Source organism: Stylophora pistillata, chromosome 2 (genome assembly GCF_964205215.1).
Source record: "Stylophora pistillata chromosome 2, jaStyPist1.2, whole genome shotgun sequence".
Classification (NCBI taxonomy): Eukaryota; Metazoa; Cnidaria; class Anthozoa; order Scleractinia; family Pocilloporidae; genus Stylophora; species Stylophora pistillata.
Genome location: NC_142520.1, coordinates 47,234,454 through 47,254,877, shown reverse-complemented (window position 1 = coordinate 47,254,877; position 20,424 = coordinate 47,234,454). Strand labels below are relative to the sequence as shown.

Genomic DNA, 20,424 nt, shown 5'->3' with positions numbered 1-20,424 from the left:
AATATTTACAGCGAATAGGATGAGATAAAGGAGATTCCGAACTCGATTTAAAGTTTAAATCAATATTTCAGCTAAAGAGATCAATGTCGTGGAAGCTAGGCAATCGTTCTAAATATCGTTTTGAAGGAAGATTAACATTGGTAATGAGATTATTGTATTGACCGTGACACTGAATAATATTTTGATTGGAATAGAGCAATTCGCGAAAGCCATTTTGATTTTGTTTATCGAAGTTTGAAGTCATCATTTTCTGGCAAGATAAAGTTCAATACGTGCCAATAAAAGATCCCTAACAAACCTAAGTAGACATGTTTTGTTCCTGTTGTTCCAGCCTGGTCAAATCGGAAGAAATTCTGATTTTCAGAGCTCGGTCGTTGGTTGATCTTCTAAGAAATATAGTTGCACTCTTGGCCCAACGGAACTCAATATTATATCTGCTCTTGAAGTCTTTAGCATCCGCATATAACAACTGTGGTCGTGGAGTCAGATGTTCTACCAATCTAACGTTTGTCATTGCTTCAGCTTGTGGCACACCAATTTCTTCCGGATTGATTTTACATGCTTCTTTACGGAGGGACATCACTTCATTCTTGGCCAGCCGTCTGATGAATTTACAAACGATCGGTTTCGGTCCTTCTCTTGTGGCGTTTCGGGTCGAAACCCTGTGTGCAATGTTCAGGTCGTTTATCGATACATTCGCGCCCATCTTATACAACAAATCGAAACAGGGTCAGGTCAATAAACCGTAGGGCACTCCTTGATTCACCTGTTGTTGCATCTTTGTGGTAGAGAGGTCAAACGTACTTGCTTACTTGTGAAACTTGCTTATTATGTGATAACTGAACACAGGTGTTATCACTTAGATAAGGACATCTTTGAGATCCCAGTCCGCTTGGGAGGCCTATGCCATCCAAGCCGTAAAGCAAGTCGGGAGTACGCTTCATCAGTTAAAGTGACAACCCCCCTAGTTGATCATCACATCTCAAACACACCAGCTACGAGATGAGTCTTTAGTTAAGTCAACACCACACGCGAAAGAGCAGAAGAACCAATACAAAGGACAGAGAGCATAAAGGCAAAGGCACCAATGAAGATCAGGCCACCAACCAGAATGCTATGGTCTCTCGCGAAATATACTTACAACGGCCCAGTTTATCATCGAGCGCAATAACAATTTGAATGAAACATAGGAGTAACTTTTCCTTATGGTGACCGTCAGGTTTCACGAATATAGCTCATTGGATTATTCACCCTGTAGATCAGCTTCCATACAGTATAGCATCTAAAATTGCCATTTTTAAAAAGCAGCTCCAATAATGGTTATAGAAACCGCAAAGAACGAGCTTTATATGGATTTATTTATTGAACCCTCTTTTACAAGGTACATATACCGGCAAATAGCCACGCAACTAGTTTGTGATTACAACTGTAAAACGCAAGCGTAGGTAGGCGATTTATAGCCATTTTCCTCATTGTTTAGCTCTCTTTAATTTTCTCGGCGGACCTACAAATTTACCGCCGATGGACTTAAAAAAGTACCTGCATGTGTCGTCGCATTCTACGCGATGCGAGTGCTAGACCTGACAGCTTAAAAAGGGTCGGTAGTTGTGACTGACAGTATTTCGTCCCCGAGAATTGGGCTTCAACCTGAATGCTCAAGAACTCCGTGATGCTGATGAGCTATCAAAATATTCCCCCCACGTTTGTATGTGGGGAAGTTTTTACGCTAGACTACGCCATGATTTGTAAACGAGAAGGATTTTCCATGCAGAGACATGATGATCCGAGAGACCTGGTAGCTGAACTCTTGAGTGCGGTATACGGCGATGCTGAAGTTGATCTCTTCCTTCAAGAAATTAGTGAAGCACAGCTGATCAGAGGAGCAGCCAAAGCATAAGGCACAAAGTTGGACCTTCACAAACGTGCAATCTGCCAACACCAACGATTGGAATTCTCTGATGTCAGGTCTGCCACCCAAATGCCGAATCGTATAAGAACATTGAGCCACAAGAGATCTAAAGAATGCAAATGAATTAAAAGAAGAGCCAGTACACAAGGAGAGTTCTCGAAATTGAACACTAATCATTCGCACCCCTAATATTCACCACACTACCTCGTGGAGCTGATAGCTTTAAAGAAGGGAGAGCAATATGCTGTCTTATTCTCTTTGAAGAACCTCCCTCATCTGCTTACCCAGATTTTAAGTCCAGAAACATGCTTAAGATTTTCATAGAGCTATTTCATACTTCCCCAAAAACTAAATTAAATGGAGAGCACCAGGCAGCCGTGACACATGCCATCTCACCGATTTCATTAAGACTTTGCTAGTTTTCAAAGGATCGACCCCAACACTCGAAAGGACAAACTGGTTTCTGTTTTGGTTACTTCCGGGGGAAGATGGATTACACCACCGGTTTTTCTGCGCCTCAAAATAGGTCAAATGTTAAAAGCCCTCACTGCAGCTGTTTTTGACAAATTACTTTGACGGTTTGCGCAAACATTGGTACATCCTTAATAAACGTGCGATACAAGTTTCAATTGATATGATCGACGGCTTGTCAATCAACAGAGGTTAATAAATCAGTGCTTTTTTAAACTTTCCGACTCACTCAAACATTTGACAACTTTGAAGTCAGATATCTCTTAAATTATTAATCAATCAGTTGAAGAGAGTTACCATCAGGCACACTCAGTAACAATATCCTACTGAGACGGCTGTAAGTAAAGAACCCGTCTTACTTGTGTAAGGAAAGCGTCAAATTCATCTCGCACTGGTAAGAATATCATAGATTAGAGTAAGGATCGGAGGTCGCTGAACAAAAACAACCATGAGGTAGAAGTCTTTTAATGCGAATGTAATGGAAGGCAAGGGATACGTTTCCTTGTTAAAAAAGCTGTATTGTCTGCTCATGAGAATAATAATAATAAAAAAAAAAATCAAGCGAACCATAGAGAAGGACTGATCTCCAAACGCAGTACAATAAATCGAACATGAGTACAGTGCAGTACTCATTCATTTATCCATTTTTGCAAATTTGTCGTATAAAAGTAAAAAAACCAGCTCTTAGCACTTATAATCCTCAGCTAGCGAGAAAAAGAGCTTTAGAGAGGATATTCTCGCGCAGTAAATCGGTTCTTTTTTTACTAAATGTTGGTTCCTTTCAGTCGAACCTCTTAATAGAGCGGTCTTGCATTCCTCACCAGAAAAACTGTAATCCCCTTTTGGCAGAGGTTGTGATCACTACTTTTGGAGCAAGGCTATACTTTTAAATTATGCGATAAGATCACAACTTACTTCAAAGAAGGTAGTTAGTAGTTATCCAACGCTTTTGTGCTGTTATACCGACATGATATATCCCACGAGCTTTGAATACTTTTTCAGTATACACAAGTAAATACGATAAGATAATTTTCTCAGGTTTGAATGCCGTTTGCAGTAAAGCAAAATCTTAATTAAAGTATGAATTGCAAACTTACAGAATACAGACATACTGTAAAAAATCTAATGACGAGTGTAGACAAATGTTTGTATGACAGAGTAATTGTCACTTTTGACAAAAGAAGTACAAAAAAGCTTTGAATTAATGAACAAAACCGCTGGGATAAACAATGGCCACGACTTTTATTTGTCCGATGAACTCAGTTGTAGTCGAGCGACTAAGATCCCTTGAATTCTGGATACAAGGCACTAGAGGTATTCTTACGGGGACCTTGCAATGCTCTGAACACCCAGCGGCTCTCTATTTTCTCTTGTGGAAAACTACTTCACCAAGAAAAAATAATTTCCCATTACTTTGCTGTGTCCTGACCCGTCCACTGCGAGAGAGTTAGAAATCACAGATCATATATCACTGACTATAATGCGTGATAAATTCCGCCTCATGAAGCCTGATCAAAAGACTAACATGCCAGTTTTCTTTTGACCTTCCCTTTTGAACTTTAAAACAAATTATTTTAAACAGAGTATTAATTTTATATCATGAGCATACTTGCATGGCGATATAAACTTGAACATAGCGTTTTCATTTGCCCCTGCTCAAATAAACACACGATATCGCTCCCCTCTGTCAGGTGTAATGAGCAAATGGCAAAGTGTTTACCATTTTTTATGAGATGTATTGTTTTGTAAAAAACAACTCATATATGAAAACGACTCTCACTAAAATAGATATTTTGGTACAAATAACACGGCCACGATCTATCGGCGTTCGGTCGCCAGCCGAGGCGATAAACACTTATCTTCAGGTTACTGAAAAAGATTACTCAATCTCCCTATCTTACAATAGATGGCCGATATCAACTTCACGCCTCCGTCAATCGCAACAGAATTTTTCGGTTGTCCATAATTTTGCAGAGAGAGAGTTTGGTTTATAAGCTTAAAGCTCAGTGTTGCACTTGTAACGACTGCCGAAACTAATGGATGGGACTACTTTGCAGGTCGTCTTGAAAGACAAGTAAACCGGCATGTACCAGGAACATTTTCTAATTTAGAACATTATAAATGAATTGACGTTGTACAGTGATGTTAATTTGTATTATTTTGCGCATAACTATAACACGTAACCTAAACCAAACATCAAAGGTTCTCACATATCGGAATTGCCTGCGCCAAATCAAAAAACGTCGAAAGTACAATTTTGACAAGACTACACGAAATCAAAGAGAGAACCACTTTAAAAGGATGGTCACTCAGGCTTTAAATGCGCGTGGTGACGCTTAAAGGATCGATTACAAAAGCAAGAAAAATTGACGTAAACGTTGTAATTACAATCGTGACTAAGGTTTCGAGACAATTTGTTTGGTATCCTTGACACTCAAACTCTTCGCCGACTGACCTATTATTGAGATAGAATAAATATATGAAAATCATATATTTTGAACTGCGGTATTTGATACGTATGATGGACGATCCTCGCAGTAGATAGCGCTATTTGAGCAATAGCGAAATTCAGAACTGAAAAAAATCAGGCCTGTACGGGACTCGAACCACTGACCTCAATCAACTTAACGGCCTGCTCTCAGTTGGCTTGTTAGCTCAATTGGTTAGAGCGCTGCACTAGTATCGCAGAGGTCAGTGGTTCGAGTCCCGTACAGGCCTGATTTTTTTCAGGTCTGAATTTCGCTATTGCTCAAATAGCGCTATCTACTGCGAGGATCGTCCATCATACGTGACCTATTATTGTAATGCAATGCAATCGACGTTCGATTTGGTAGGATTTTCATGAAGGGAGAAATAATAAAATGCAATCGTAGGGAAAGAAAAGAGTCAGAGAATATTCTTTGTGCACCGACCTGAAATGAACAACTCCATATAAGAGTTCACCGCTCTACGCGTGGGAGATGTCAGTGGACGATGAACCAAGTTTTGATGAAACCACGATTTTTTGAGACTCTCGATAGGCAAAATAGGGGAAAATGCTGTAGAACAAAATTAAAGCACTCGGCGTTTAGTCTACAAGTGTTCCTTAAGTTTTTAGGAAGCTGTTTTATACGTCCCCAAACCCTTCAACAAGATCCTGGTTAAGACAAAGTTCTGTGCTTGCGCTAATGATAGTGGTGCTGAAGTCAATTTAAGCTGCAGCTACGGTTTTTCTTTATCAGTGTTAGTGACACAACGATATTGAAGTGAAGCGTTAACAGCTGTAAAGCTCAGAAAACTCTCTACAAAGGCTGCTGGGGTTCGAAAGTAGCGAAATAAAACGCTATTTTTTGGTCTTTCTGTTGTGACCATGGAAAATTACATTTTTCCTAAGCAGACCTAGAATTAGTTAGTCGTAAAGGGTAGAAAGGGAATGAAACAATGTTGTTGGGATCTCTCATAAGAATGTTGCATTTGAAGAAACTTTGGATTAAAGTTTTAAGAGACATCCACGAACGAAGAACGAGGTTTAGAAATACTTTGATTGGTTCTTACGAAAATATTTCTAGATACATAATAGTATTGATGATAATAATGATGCGTTAAGAATGATAAAGCAGCTGAATACTTGTTACACATACTAACTGTCGTCCTTTGTTGACAGGGGATTGGACAACAACAAGTTGGAGAACTTGCCAAAAGACATAGTCAATAACAATACCAAGTTAGAATATCTGTAAGTGAAAATTAAAGACTATTCTTCCTAGTTTTAATCCTACTGACTTTGGTAAAGGAAGACAAGAAAGGACAAATAGATAATTTCTGGGATAGTTGCAACAGTAAATAATTTACAATACATAAACTTTGTCGCCAAAAGTCTAAAATTTTGTATTATTGTTTGATACATCATCCTCAAGACCCCTCAGCTTAGCTTGTATCGTCTTACACGGAGAAGGAATATTTTTTCCATTTTTTTTTTCAACTAAATTAGTGAGCAGCACTTTTGCGAAGAGTAGTCGCAAAACTTTTTCATTCTTTGACGCGTTTCGTCTAACTGTCGTAGACTTCTTTAGGGAGTTTTAGCTAAAACCGTAGACCTCAAAATGTATTTTTCACTTTGCCTCACACATTTAAAATTTTTCACAACTTGGCGTGTTTCTGTGCGTAAGTCTGGCCAAGCCGCTATGGTCATTGGCCCCCCGTATTATATGCTAACTTTGCCTTATAAATACAAGCGCTCAGTGATACTTGTAAAACTCCTTGAAGAAGTCTACGACAGACGAAACGCGTCGGAGAATAGAGAAGTTTAACAACTACTCTTACCAGAAGTGCTACTCACTAGTTTAGTTTAAAAAAAAAATAGTTTATACACTTAAAGATTATTTATCTTCATAAAATAAGTTTGATCATGAATAACTAAGATATAACCTAATTTCCTTTGGAGCATTACTGGTGAGAAAAGGGAGGAGGAAGGGAGGAGGAGAGTGGACACTATAGAACTATTTTTGCTTCCTAAAGAGTAGGACGTCTCGTTGTCTCGCTTAGTCGTCCTCGATTTTAAATGTATCTGTCAAGATAGGTTTGTTAGTTAGGCCGGAAGGTAAACAATAGGCCATCAATGAAAAAAACATCACAAAGTCTTTACCCACTATGTGACAAATGAAAAAACCTCAGTGCATCCATTGCAAGACCGGGAGATTGGGGCTAGTAGTCAAAAGATGTGGACGTACGTGTTAACGCTCCACCAAATATGATTGGAAATTATGGAGTTTTAATATATGCGCAAGCCAATCAATAGAAAGGCGAGGAGAAAAAGGTGTTCCTGTAAAGATAGTGCATCTCCAGATGAAAAGAAACTAAAAGACGTTTGTTTGAAGAGAACGAAGGCAACTACGCTACAAGCTTCGACATAGTGAGCAAGAGTGAGGACGAGAAAGCGTCAGCTCACTACCCAGTAAAATATTAACCCGCCCAAATAAAATTCTTGACTCAATCGACGAAGCTCGAGAACAGCTTAAGAAGATAGAAGAAGCCAATTGTAAATTCATCCAAGAAATCAACAAAGGTGTGAAATTTCTTAAGGACGACATCAACACCCATTTAAAACTCAAACGAAGTGAAGAAGAATTATCACCACGCAAAAAAGCTGCTTTACCAAGAAGCTTAAGGCCGCCGCGAAAAGAGTCCTGTGAAGGCAAGCAGGAGAAACGAGAGAACACCAAAGAAATGATCAGTTCCATCATGGAAGAAAAACTGCAAATAGCGAACACGCGGAAAATGAATTGCAACGGCGGCACATATATGAAGTGGAAAAGCAACACAAAACCGTCAGGACCAAAGCCCAACTCCAACTCCCTTTCTCCACTTTACCGAACGCCAGAGAGTTTTGAAGCAGGCATCGAAAGAAAACGCGTTTTGAAATTCAGGAAAACGAAATCGTAAAGAGCAGTCGTCTCCAACTAAAGAAACTAAAGAGGGCAAGAGAAAATGACCATCCCGAACTGGACAAACTCTACACGAACGGAGATTATATCCCACCTTAGCTTTATTTATTATATGTATATCTACACTTGCATGTTCCCCTATTTGTTCAAATGTCTTTTATCAATAATTTACGGTAGTTAAAGTTATTAGAACTCCTCATAGACTTAATCCACGGTGGCCCCATAAAGTTATCACCAGTCAGTAAATAGGTAAATGGACCATTGCTTTTCGCAAAGATTACGAATTTGATTCTACAAAATTTGTTTAGATTTCCACACAAAAAAAACGATTGAGTTTCAAAAGCGATCTAAAAAATGATAAAAGCACGTCCGCTTGCACTCCCTCGGCACAAAAGAAATCGAGCCAATCTTTTTTTAAAACAAATTCTCCTTGGAAAGACTTTCGCGTCGTTGCATATCAGCGCAAGTTAGATACAAAATTAAGAGAATTCCAATTTAGTATTACACATAGAATTCTAAATGAAAACAATAATCTGCACAAAATGTCTCTAGAACCTCGTGTTTAGGCATCTTTGGAACAGTTATGATGAATTCCTCAGGCATTTGTATGTACAATGCATCTCCGTGTCTAAATTCTAGGATCAAATTGTGAACTAAAGCTCCACGTGCACGCTTGATTCAAAGAGTTTTAATGATGGAAATATTCTATTTGGAAAGTCAGTCGTTGGGCTGTATATCAAAGGATATATAACTTATTTTCAATACCATAATTCAAATGGGTACGAAAAGCATTTATGAAAGCAAGAGGAGTTTGTTGAGAGCATCATTCAGTGTTTTCTAAGCAAAATGAAACATCGAAAATCCCAAGAGTATCATTAACAATTATTCCACGAGCGCGCGTTGGATATGAGATGATAGATAGCCAACGAGGCGCATAGCGCCGAGTTGGCCATCTATCATCTCATATCCAACAAGCGCGAGTTGAATAATTGTTTTATAAAAAAAAAAAAAAAAGCGCCCCCAAGATATTAGACAAATATTCTTGACTTTATTTTGTAAGAAGAAACCAGATGTTACAATGTACAGATATTAGATTATGGCACAGTGGCTCATATACCATAATGGCTAAGCCAATAAAAAGTCTTGAATTGCATTATCCAATGATCCAGTTTTTAATAAATGGAAATAGCTAATGAAAGGAGTGAATTAGACATCCTTCTTAAAAAAATAGAACAATTAAAATATTTGATCAACATTCCATTACTTTTTGCAGGTATTCCTTGCAAAATTTTTTAAACATATTTACAATAATGAACCTGATGTTAATAATATAAGTAATCACGTAGAATTCGTTTAATGTTAGCATTGTATATAGGATAATAATTATAGGATGTCATTGTAAGCAGCTCACGGTGAGTAATGTACCAGAATCGATACATTGTGGGTAATGCGTTGTAAAACACTTTATGTATTGTAAGTAATAAAGGTCGTAAGAGAATACTTCCATTTAAATTAAATCAAAACAAAGTCAGGTCATATTTAGAGTACGTGGGTTACTAATTTATTGTAGTTTGTTGCTTCAAAAGGTCTTCTCAATGTAACTGGTTTTAAGTTTCTAAAAGAGTACAGGGTTGACAAGCATACCCAGATTATATATGCTCGTAATCATAGTTAAAGACCGATTACAAAGCCAGTTAAAACAGAAGTAAACATTGTAACTACTCTTAACTTATCACCGACGACAAAGAAATCCTGTCAGCAGAAGGCAGGAAAATCACAGGCAGGTCCCATCGCTATGACTCTGTATGCTCTTAGCATCCAGCCTCCGATCGTATGTCTACAGAAGGCGTCCACAGTAAAGCAGTGCTGGTCCGCCAATGTGGGGCATGCTAAGTATCCTGGGTCCAGATTTTTGCTACCCTCCAAACGACAAGAACTACTGGATTATAGCTAAACCGGACAAGAAAGAAAGTGTGAAAGAAGTATTTAAGGAAACGAGCATTAAAATAACACTGGGGTGGAAGAAAAATCTGGGCGCGGCAACAGGCTTACGAGAGTATCTAGACGAACACTTCAGTGATAAAGTGTCTGATTGGGTCAGTAAAGTTGCTCAACTGGCAGAGTCTCCTCAGACACAGCTAAAGGTATGTTCTTTCGCTTTTACGTCGGCGACCTAGGGTTTGGCACTATTTTTTCGCAACCTCCACTTATAATATTTAAACGCGACAAAATCATAGGCAACTTTTTGGTCAAAGGTTCACTTTAAACTAATGACCAACCCAGAACTTTGAAATGCGTACGATGCAATACTTGTCCTTTCATTCACAACGCTGAGAAGATATCGCGACCCAAACGATCTATTAAGATTACTGATTAGTTCACGGTTACCTCCGCTTACGTCATGTGTTAGATAACTTGCACTTATTGCAAAAAGAGATACATTGCCGCAACAGGTACACTACAAAGTGGCCGTTTCCGAGGACAGCTTTGCGACGTAGACAGGAATAGCATGGACGCGTCAAAACCAGTCGGTAGATACTTTAATCTACCTAATCATTCTTAGCAGTGCTAATCGAGGCGGACCAGGATAATCAGTAAAAGAAAAGGAAAATACACACAATTAAAACTACAGATGAATAAATAGATGGTAGATACGAAAACAAATTAAGTCTAGGGAAACAACTATGTAGTTAATTCAAGTTGACAGCGCATTATGTTGTGAATGAATACATAAGATAAAATGGATAAGGTAGGATGGGCGAGACAGAGGTGATAGCTACTAAGAATATTTACTAACTTTAGAGATTATCGATTCTAGATCTTCGTAGGAGTCTTCTAATTCTAATATATAGAACAAGATCCTACGAGTTTTTCTTTTAAAGATGAATTTTGGTAGCGTTAGGAGACTAGTTGGTATCTCATTCCACAGTTATTCAGTCATTCAGGACCACAGTTTCTTTTGAAACTTACTATCTTTCTTTGCTTTTCTTTACTTGTAAGTTTGGAGCCTGCCCTTTTTAAGCAAAGAAAACATCAAATCCATCCTGAGTAGGCGTGAATATCAGAAAATCAGAGCAGCGATTTTCTTTTGATTTAAGTATTTACCATAAGCCCCTCAGTGTAATACCACTAGAAATTTGCATTTTCTGATGCCCTTAAAATAGTAAATTGGAGTAATGAGGGAACAATGAAACATCCTCATCGGTGGCTTTACATATAGTAGTTTCGGATTTTGGACGAATGAACTTTTGGTGCCTTTGATATCCTGTTTTCAGTGTTTTACACCTACACACACGCAGAAAACGAGTATCATATCTTAGGTATATTAAAAGAGGACATAAAACACATTTTCGGGCAAACACAGTTCCTCCACAATGTCGACCGGCACAATCTAATTAACGCTCGTTCATATTACTTTGGTAGGCATTTGGACCATAACCAGTTGAAGAAATTACCACAAGGCATTTTCAGTAGCAGTAACAAGCTGATACGGCTGTAAGTCTAGAGTCTGTCTTATTTATGTAAGGAACGCTTCAAATCCACCGCGCAGTGGTAAAAATACCAGTAAATACGAGCAGCTTTGTCTAAGCTCCAAATAAAATAAGCTTCGAAGTAGGAATGTTTTGTTTACGTGGACAGAGAGTTTATTTTTCCCCTTGCAAGTACAATGGTGGAGGCGGTGGGGCGGGCAAGGTACGTCATATGCTGCCTGTGGAACCACCGCTTCTATCCCTACGCTTGATGGCTGTCTTCGATTCTGCTTAACCCGAACACTTCATCCCATGCTCATATATATATATATATATATATATATAATTAAACCTCAAGAATTAGGTTACTTGAACTTTTACTGCAACTCTGAGTTTCATGCCTCTTGCGAAGCAATCGTCAGGCAACTGCCAGAAATAACGGTTACAATCCACCAAAATTTAAAAGACGAAACAATGTATACATGCGCGCGCAACATACTGCACGCGCACGGTTGCAGACATGTCAGGAAATTCCTGTTAAAGAACCTAACGTTACGATAGCGCGTGCAGTATGTTGCGCGCGCATGTATACATTGTTTCGTCTTTTAAATTTTGGTGGATTGTAACCGTTATTTCTGGCAGTTGCCTGACGATTGCTTCGCAAGAGGCATGAAACTCAGAGTTGCAGTAAAAGTTCAAGTAACCTAATTCTTGAGGTTTAATTATCCATAGCTCTAGCCCTGCTATTGAGCACTTTTCAGTAGATGATGATCTCATTCCGTTGTTTTGGTTATATATATATATAAATATATCTTTAAATTTTGGTCGCTACGGACGTTACTGATCAAAGACTATTTGCGAAGGAACTTTTTCAATGAAATTTTTAATGGACCACAATTTCCTTTCGTATTTTTTTTTTACTCTTCTTGTCAAATACTATACTCCTAACTCTTGCCTCTTACAAGTTTTCCCATGTTAGAGAGTAATCGATAAGTGAAGCGGCATCACACAGCGTCGATCTCTAAGCTCCATACAACAAATCGAAACAGGAGTCAGGTCAATAAACCGTAAGGGACTCCGTAATATACCTATTGTTGCACCTTTGTGGTATGGAAGTCAAACGTACTTGCTTGCTTGTGAAACTTGCAAAAGAAGGGCATCAAAATGTTATGAAGTCTTTAGTTAGTTTAGTACGATTTAGCCATTCGTCATGTTTAGTACGGAGTTGACAAGGCCACTCGAAATCAATGGTAGGGCTATTTTAAAAAGAGGCGAACTCAGATTCTATAGGCGTGTAATGATGCTTAAAGGACCGATTATGAAGCCACTAAAAAGAGAAGTAAACATTCTAACTACTGTTAACTAATCACCGTAGGCTCTTTAAGTCGTAGCCAGCCTCTGATCACGAGTCTACAGAAGGCGTTCACAGTAAAGGAGTGCTGGTTCACCGACGATGTGGATGAGGAAGGCTCTACTACAGAGATCAAGAGATAGTGAAGCATGCTGGATACCCTGGGTCTAGAGGGTGGCTACTTTCCAAACGACTGCTGGATTATCGCAAAGCCACACAACAAAGAAAGTGTAGAAGAAGTATTTATGGAAATTAAACTAACGTTAACATAAGAAAGGAAGGGCGCGGTGATAAACTCACGAGAGTGTCTAGAGCAATCAGTTAGTGAGACGATGTCTGATGGGGTCAGTGAAGTAGTTGAATTCGCAGATTACCCTCAAGCCACCGAACACTGCCCGACAGCCAGGATCTACAAGAGGCACTGGAGAATGCAAGATCTCAGGTACTTATTCTCTGATAACTGAACACAGGTGTAATCACTTAGATAAGGACATCTTTGAGATCCCAATCCGCCTGAAAGGCCAAGCTGGGAAGCAAGTCGGGAGTACGTTTCTTCAATCAAACTGACAACCTCCCTCGTTGATCAGATCATATGTCAAACACACCAGCTACAAGATGAGTCTTTACTTAAGTCGGCAACAAACTCAGTCAATCGCAAAAGAGCAGAAGAACCAATAGACAGGACATGGAAGATAAAGGCGAAGGCACCACTAAAGATTAGGCCATCAACCAGAATGCTATTGTCTCTCGCGACATAGACCATAGACTTACAGTGCCCAGTTTATCATCGAGTGCAACAAAAATTTGCATAAAACATATGAGTAAGTTTTCCTTATGCTGACTGTGGGGTTTCGCGAATAGTTCATCGGATTATTCACCCTGTAGATCAGCGTCCTTACTGTATAGCACCTAAAATTGCCATTTTAAAAAGCAGCTTCGATAATGGTTATAGAAACCACACAGAACGACCTTTATTTGAATTTGTTTATAGAACCCTCTTCCACAAAGTACCCATACCGGCAAATAGCCACGGCAACTAGTATGTGATTAAAACTGTAAAACGTAGACGCAGGTAGGCGATTTATAGCTATTTCCTCATTGTTTGGTTCTCTTTAATTTTCTCGATGAACCTTCAAATTTATCGCCGATGGGCTTAAAAAAGTACCTGCATGTGTCGTCGCATTCTACGCGATACGAACGCTAGACCAGACAGCTGCAAAAGGGTCGGTAATGTGGCTGACAGTACTTTATCCTCGAGAATTGGGCTTCAACCTGAATACACAGGAATTCTGTGATGCTGACGAGCTATCAAAATATTCACTCCACGTTCGTATGTGGCTAGACTACGCCGTGATTTGTAAACGAGAAGGATTTTTCATACAAAGACATGATGATCCGAGAGACCTGGTAGCTGAACTCTTGAGTGCGGTATACGTTGATGGGGAAGTTGATCCCTTCCTTCAAGACATCAGTGAAGAACAGCTGATCAGAGGAGCTGACAAACCATAAGGCGCAAAGTTGGACCTTCACACACGTGCAATCTGCAAACACCAGCGTTTGGCATTCTCTTATGTCAGGGTATGCCACCCAAATGCCAGATCTAAAGAATGCATTTGAATGAAAAGAATAGCCAATACTCACCCCTAATATTTACCACACTCGGCCAAATGAGCCTCGCGGTGCTGATAGCTTTCACGAAGGGAAGGCGGTATGCTCTATTTTTCTCCTTAAAGAACCGCCCTCATCTGTTTGAAGGGTTCAAGAATAAACGAGGAGAATCACCAGCGATGAAAAGAATGCTGATTTTCACGTCCAGACAACAGAGTTAGCAATTGGATCGTGAAAATTTAGATTTTAGTTCCAGAAATGTTCTTAAAGTTTTCATAGAGCCATTTCATACGTCCCAAAAAATTAAATTAATGAAGAACGTGTCCACTAGAGCACCTGGCAGTCTTGACACATGCCATATCCCCGATTTCAGTGAAACTTTGCCAGTTTTCAAAGGATCGACCCGAAAACTCAAAATGACAAACTGGTTTCTGTTTTGGTTTCTTCCGGGAGGAAGATGGATTACCCCCGGTTCTTCTAGGTTTTCACTAAAAGATCGCCTCAAAAAGGTCAAATGTAAAAAGCTTTTACTGCAACTTAATTCAACAATCTAACAAATTACTCTGACGGTTTGCATATACATTGGTACATCCTTAATAAACGTGCGATACAAGTTTTAATCGATTTAATTGACAAATTGTCAATCAGCAGAGGTCAATAAACTAGTGTGCTTTTCATCTTTTCGATTCACTCAAATATTTGATAACTAAGGTAATGCAAATATTTTTAACTTTAAGTCACTGTGAACAGGCCACAACAGACAAAGAAGTCGCGAACTCCATATCGCTCATATCTAAATCTAATCGATGCTGTCAAGAGGCCTAAAATACTGTCTTCGAATATGCTTAAAAGGTGAAAGGAATGTACTTTTAAAATAATTCATTTCTAGAATTAAAGATTACAAACCCATTAAAATAAATTTGGGCTTACGTTTGACAATGGAAGGGTTTCTTAAACTATTAGCTCACTTGAGCTTTCAAACTAAGAAAACGATTTCTACTCCGAATCGGAGTAGAATTTTGTAAGTGAACATTCACTCTCAATTACTTCGCAAGAAAGACAAGAAAGTCATTCTTACGTTACACAAGAAAATGATAATCAGTTTTATATCGACAATACTCTCTAAATCAATTCATTTAATTCAAACTTGAACGAATTAAACCGTTGGAAAAAAAATAACAAACAAAAAACAAATTAAAAACAAAAACAAAGGAAAACAAATAAAAGGAGACGAAGTCTTATTCCTCAACCTAACTGTTTCATTGGTAACTAGTTTGAGTTAATTTGATTCTTTCATCGTTAAACAAGAGCTCATTGTAAACAGCATTGTCGTTGCGTCGCTTTGTTTCTGCGTCGTTTCGCCATGAATGCGTTGAAAATGCATTGAAACTCTAACTAGGTGGTGTTTCCTATGAACGAGAAGAAATATTCAGTAAAAAAAGAAAAACTAGGACATTTTCTAAGTTATTCTACGATGGCCCAGAAGGGTCACAGTCCAGTTTTAATTTTTGACAGTCCAGTTTTCATTTTTGACAGTCCAGTTTTATTTTTTGACAGTCCAGTTTTATTTTTTGACAGTCCAGTTTTATTCTTTGACAGTCCAGTTTTATTTTTTTTGACAGTCCAGTTTTATTTTTTTTGACAGTCCAGTTTTATTTTTTTTGACAGTCCAGTTTTATTTTTTTTCACAGTCCAGTTTTATTTTTTTTTGACAGTCCAGTTTTTTTTTTTTTGACAGTCCAGTTTTATTTTTTTTGACAGTCCAGTTTTATTTTTTGGCAGTCCAGTTTTATTTTTTGACAGTCCAGTTTTATTTTTTTTGACAGTCCAGTTTTATTTTTTGACAGTCCAGTTTTATTTTTTTTGACAGTCCAGTTTTCATTTTTGACAGTCCAGTTTTATTTTTTGACAGTCCAGTTTTATTTTTTGACAGTCCAGTTTTATTCTTTGACAGTCCAGTTTTATTTTTTTTGACAGTCCAGTTTTATTTTTTTTGACAGTCCAGTTTTATTTTTTTTCACAGTCCAGTTTTATTTTTTTTCACAGTCCAGTTTTATTTTTTTTTGACAGTCCAGTTTTTTTTTTTTTGACAGTCCAGTTTTATTTTTTTTGACAGTCCAGTTTTATTTTTTGGCAGTCCAGTTTTATTTTTTGACAGTCCAGTTTTATTTTTTTTGACAGTCCAGTTTTATTTTTTGACAGTCCAGTTTTATTTTTTTTGACAGTCCAGTTTTCATTTTTGACAGTCCAGTTTTATTTTTTGACAGTCCAGTTTTATTTTTTGACAGTCCAGTTTTATTCTTTGACAGTCCAGTTTTATTTTTTTTGACAGTCCAGTTTTATTTTTTTTGACAGTCCAGTTTTATTTTTTTTGACAGTCCAGTTTTATTTTTTTTCACAGTCCAGTTTTATTTTTTTTTGACAGTCCAGTTTTTTTTTTTTTGACAGTCCAGTTTTATTTTTTTTGACAGTCCAGTTTTATTTTTTGGCAGTCCAGTTTTATTTTTTGACAGTCCAGTTTTATTTTTTTTGACAGTCCAGTTTTATTTTTTGACAGTCCAGTTTTATTTTTTTTGACAGTCCAGTTTTATTTTTTTTTTGACAGTTCAGTTTTATTTTTTGGATCACAGTCCAGTTTTATTTTTTGAGTAGTCACCAGATCTCTCTCGATGTGTTGCATGTTGCACGTGTTGTTTGTTTGGCGGCCATTTTGTACGATGGACGCTATTATAAGACAAACTGTGCGGGAGGAGTTGAGGCGCTCCAATTCTATTGAATCAGAAACGGTGTCTTCTGTTAGCCAACATAATAGTGGCCAAATTGAAGAAGGGTCGGTCTCGGCGGGATCGACACCGAATACATTTTCATCGCGAACGTTCAACCGACTGTCTGGTCTTCTGAACCGAATTCGGCATGGCAGTAGAGGCAAAAGCAGTTCAAACAAGAAGCGGAAAGTTGAAAAGCAGCATAGGGTACAAGTAAGATGGATGCATTATAACCAAACTAAGAAAAAGTTTGTTACTGTTCGTCAAAAGAATGGCGGTGGCAATCGCTTTATAACATATACTGATGCAGATCCACTGAAGATGGAAGAGCTTGTGGAGAGGGCGTGTGCGTTGTTTTCCCCGGTTGGAAAGAACAGTTTTGCTGGTCATATAGACGAAATGAACAAATGGATCTGTGACACAACGGGGGTGGCAATTTTCGATTTTCCTGGCAAAGGAAATGTGGAAGACTACCTGAAGAGTAATGGATTGTACCCTTCCTCCACTTACTTTTACCTACGCACCCAACCACGACATCTTATGGGTGATGAATTTGAAGACTAAAATTACGTTGAGGCGACGAACACAGACAACACGTCATCCACAAAAGTAAGTTCTGTCACAGTATCAGTAACGGCATGTACTACTAAATCTGATGATAGGGAGGTGTGCAATGTCTGTAGCTGTTCTTTTGAGAAAGGACAAAACTGTGTCCGTTGTGAGCAGGACCTCGAGTACATATTCAGACAAGAGCTTTATCAAGTTGCTGAAATGTGGAATCAACATCAAATAGCATCAAGCAAATTTGGTAACAGCACCGGTCCTAGAGGAAAACCCGACTGCATGTATTTCCTGCCCCACCTCTATAACACAGAGGACTTCAAAGAAGACATTGATCTCCATGAACTAGAAGAGTTTAATGATAATTCAACCATGTGTTCCGCTGATTTTAGTGAGGAGTTTGAGGATTTTGCTTTAATAGTTATGAATGTTCTTGGACTGAGCTTACCACAAGATGTTAACGAAGGACTTGATCTCTATCTGCGACTAGTTGAAGAGATTGACAGGTTAACGTAATAAATGAGCTTTTCTGATGCAGTGCTAGGTTTCCAGACTTCCTTGGTTTAACTGACCTGTCGTAATTGGATAGACGTACAGAGGAGAAGTACTTTTAAGTATCTATTATCTCTCCTCTGCAAATCTATCTCAAAAACATCTTCATGGCCTGCTCTTTTGCCAAGAGTTATATTATTGTTGCACTTCTTTCTGTAAAAACAGAATGCTTATGATATGACAATAAAACAAAACGCAAACACTGGAAAATCTCAATATCCTTTAATAATAGCATACACATCTTGGAATATTCTGTCCAAGCGCATACTGACAACTTAATAACCAAAATCCTAAAGAACTGGCACCAAGCCATCTGCCCTCACGTTTTCCCTCTCTAACTCTCCTGAACATTCAAGCTTTGCTTTACTTAAGCCTTTTCAAGGCAGTAAATCATTTTTAACTGAAGCATTGTGTGATAGTCACAGAAACTGGAAAAGGACAAGGCAAATGAATTGGGTCAGTTAATCAAATGTGAACTGAACATGTATAACATACTTCTTAGTTACCTAATTGATGAGCAAACTTAACCCAAAATGTGAGGCATTGTTCTTGTGTTAATGATTACAGTAAGGGAACCGCAAAGAACATAAGGGAGTACATATGGTTTGCTTACAAACAGTGCTGTCTATCTCAAGATTGAAAACCTGTCACATGCAGAAAAATAAACGCTTCAGAACAATGTTTGTTCTGTCTTGTTTGCTTTTTATTTTTTTGCATTTTTTAGAGCATGGACTGAAAGAATGTTGACATAATGAAGAGGATTGACTTGGGAAATAAATTCTTTAGTCAGTCCATTCTTTTCATGGTTAGCATTGTTTCCCTCCCAAACCTTAAACAAAACATGTAAAAAAACAAAGAAAGAGCCAAACCAAAAGTAGGCAATTGAGCTAAGACAACAAGAGCAGATAAATAAATGCCAAGTTATTCATAATCATCACAGGGCTATGCAACCCTCCTTGGGTGAAGGTTGCAGAGGAAACACCACAACAATATAAGGTCATTTGGTCAATAACAGGCAAATAATTCCTACTATAACCAAAATTAACACAACCAGGTACAAATCAAGGAAGAAAATCAAGGTTCTAAACAAAATTTCCCCTCACAATTTGATATTATGAATTCATTGAGGCGTTTCCCTTCCTCAAAGTAAAACTATAAAAAATATTTAATACTACATGTAGTCATGAGTGTGAATTTGCATGATGACAATGCGGCTTGAAGAGTTAACTCACATAATGTCCATCTCCAGCTACTTTTTTCCAAAATATTATTGAACTGCTGTCTCAATTCAACAAAATTGGAATAAGTGGAAGGCAGTTTCAGAAGCGGCCCACACGTGTGAGCTTTAAGAACTTTCTTGTTTGTTGGATTAATTCTATCATAAAAGCCTTGGATACCTGCAATAGTCTGAAACTGTGGATACTGTTTCAGCTCTTGGACAATAGGCTGCCAGGTGGCAACCATGACATGAGGTTTCTGTATCAGCTCCTGATTGGCAATCTCTACAAGCACTTTCGTGATATTCTCTGGACTGACCTGTGACCTACAACTGAATCTCTCTAGGAAATCAAACAAATCATTATTTTCATCTGCAAAGTCAGCTTTTCCAAGAAAATTTGTAACTAGCTCTTCTTCAACAGGAGACAAGTATTTCATGAAAGACTCAAGAACAATGCCTTCAGGAACTTCTGCATCAAACAGGCAGTAGGACACGAAAGCCTTTGATAAGAACAAAGGGAAGTAGGAAACTGATCTAAACCCCTTCACCAGAATTCGACCAATAGCTCCCCACTCCTTAATGAAATGATCATGCCTCACAAAGGGTACTCTTTCTCTTTCCCCTATTGTCATGCTATTTGCAAACTCCTTCCAGAATAAAGAGAAAACTTCTCTTGAAACTCCAATACCCACACCCTCTTCTTTTTGCCCCCTCTCATTGATAATTGTAAACACTAACTCAGATTGCAACATTTTCTCATCTTTAAAATGCTCAATCATATCTTTACAAATACATGAACGATGAACTGTTAGTGAAAGCCCCTACCCGGCAATTTCACCATTTTCTGAAACTATGCATTCAGCTGATTCTCTTGCCATACCAACTGTAGGTAATTGGACTCTTCAAGCACTCCAATAGGGCCGTCTACAGTGCTAGGGGGACACTTCGTCCTCACTTGGTGAAACAAGCCTTTGATCTTGATTATCTTGACTTTGCACAGTTGGATGACAGGTGTCTCGTTGAAAATGGGCCAAACGGAGCTCTCTCATTTCATGCACAGACACTGGACTAATAAAGGGAGTCACCTTATCATTT

The 20,424-nt window shown here is 38.3% G+C and overlaps 1 protein-coding gene across 1 annotated transcript; it reads right to left on the bottom strand.

Moving 5' to 3' along the window:
- Positions 1-19,262: 19,262 nt before the first annotated feature.
- On the bottom strand, positions 19,263-20,213 carry LOC148739937 (uncharacterized). The gene has a single exon (XM_088747959.1). It carries the CDS (start codon positions 20,106-20,108, stop codon positions 19,263-19,265), a length of 846 nt encoding a protein of 281 aa, XP_088604085.1. The 5' UTR covers positions 20,109-20,213.
- Between the last annotated feature and the right edge of the window lie 211 nt (positions 20,214-20,424).

Bases quoted from the DNA above. Each gene is read 5' to 3' on its own strand.
- LOC148739937 (XM_088747959.1), bottom strand. From the start codon at position 20,108: ATGATTGAGCATTTTAAAGATGAGAAAATGTTGCAATCTGAGTTAGTG.